The 1,693-nt window shown below is 45.1% G+C and overlaps 1 protein-coding gene across 1 annotated transcript in view; it reads right to left on the reverse strand.

The window, feature by feature from the left end:
- The window catches only part of LOC104498505 (trefoil factor 2-like), a 6,227-nt gene extending 4,738 nt beyond the window's left edge, over positions 1 to 1,489 (reverse strand). Inside the window, exon 1 of the mRNA XM_010141897.1 lies at positions 1,404 to 1,489. Within this exon, the coding sequence (XP_010140199.1) occupies positions 1,404 to 1,489 (86 nt within the window). The remainder of the gene's footprint in view (positions 1 to 1,403) is intronic.
- Between the last annotated feature and the right edge of the window lie 204 nt (positions 1,490 to 1,693).

The raw sequence follows: 1,693 nt of genomic DNA on the forward strand, positions 1-1,693 counted from the left end.
CTTTCCCGTTGCTTGTTAAGACCAAACTTGCGTGGTTTAAAGCTGCATTTAAAGTCCCACTGATTTCCGTAAGGGATTATACCACCCTGTGAGAATCTGTGGTCTCACGGCCAGCCCAGCCCAGCCCAGCCCAGCCCAGCCTGTGGGCTTCAAACAGACCACACCACATGGTAAAACCCCACAACCTCAGACGCCACACTAGTAAATGTTGTTGCTTTGCCCATCTCAAATGAAGAAAGAAAAAGTTAGGAGTCCAGTGGATGTTCAAAAAGGTGTAATAAAGACAGGAAATCTTTGCATTGTCATCAGGTGACCAGGGCCTGTGGGCTTCAAACAGACCACACCACATGGTAAAACCCCACAACCTCAGACGCCACACTAGTAAATGTTGTTGCTTTGCCCATCTCAAATGAAGAAAGAAAAAGTTAGGAGTCCAGTGGATGTTCAAAAAGGTGTAATAAAGACAGGAAATCTTTGCATTGTCATCAGGTGACCAGGAAGACATAGGATTACGTGCAAACAGTTGCAGCTATACTGCTAACATTTTAACTCCGCCGCACAGGCATCCACAACCAAGAAATTCTGGAGAAGTCCCTAGGTGTCTATCACTGAGTTTCTCGCTTTGCACTTTGTAAGTTTTCTAAATGACCTGTTTTTTATTAAGGAGGCAAATAGAATCCTTTGCAATTGTATTCATGTGGCAAAGCAGAATAAAATAAATGTCGGAGGACTATATAGTAGACAATGTTAGCTCCTTGTTCCAGTGGTGGTCCTGTTCTAACGAGCTCCTGGGCATGTCGGTCCTTCTGCCTTTACAGCAGGTTTCTGGTTATTCCATCAACATTAGAGCTCACCTGCAGTCTTTTTTATTTGGATTTCTCTGAAAAAACTAAAAAGTAGATTCCAATTTTGTAACAGTATTGGACCAAGACATTTGCTGTCTTGGAGACGTGCACGGGAGACGTGCTCTTGCTGCAGTTACAGTCAGTAGGATCAGGCCCACATACATACCTGGGAAGGCAACAGCAGATGAATGTACTTACATGGTATCGTAATCCCCTCTGCCACGGCGAAACAAAATAAATGTCGGAGGACTGTATAGTAGACAATGTTAGCTCCTTGTTCCAGTGGTGGTCCTGTTCTAACGAGCTCCTGGGCATGTCGGTCCTTCTGCCTTTACAGCAGGTTTCTGGTTATTCCATCAACATTAGAGCTCACCTGCAGTCTTTTTTATTTGGATTTCTCTGAAAAAACTAAAAAGTAGATTCCAATTTTGTAACAGTATTGGACCAAGACATTTGCTGTCTTGGAGACGTGCACGGGAGACGTGCTCTTGCTGCAGTTACAGTCAGTAGGATCAGGCCCACATACATACCTGGGAAGGCAACAGCAGATGAATGTACTTACATGGTATCGTAATCCCCTCTGCCACGGCGCTGAGGGCTACGACGAGGATGACGGACAGCACACAGGTCACTTTGGGATCCATTGCTCTTGGAAGGCGGGTGGAGGAGAGGTGCCGCTCTCTCTTGGAACAGCTCATTTTATACGCTTCTCATGTTTGCCCGGCGAGGTCTGATAACATTGTTCCATCCGATGCTTTACGCAGAGGTTGGGTTTTCTTTCGTTTGATTAGGAAACTTTGCCATGCATATTTTGATATCCCTGAGATAAATTTCTGGGCTTACATGAG

This window comes from Buceros rhinoceros, unplaced genomic scaffold (assembly GCF_000710305.1).
Source record: "Buceros rhinoceros silvestris isolate BGI_N320 unplaced genomic scaffold, ASM71030v1 scaffold7388, whole genome shotgun sequence".
NCBI lineage: Eukaryota > Metazoa > Chordata > Aves > Bucerotiformes > Bucerotidae > Buceros > Buceros rhinoceros.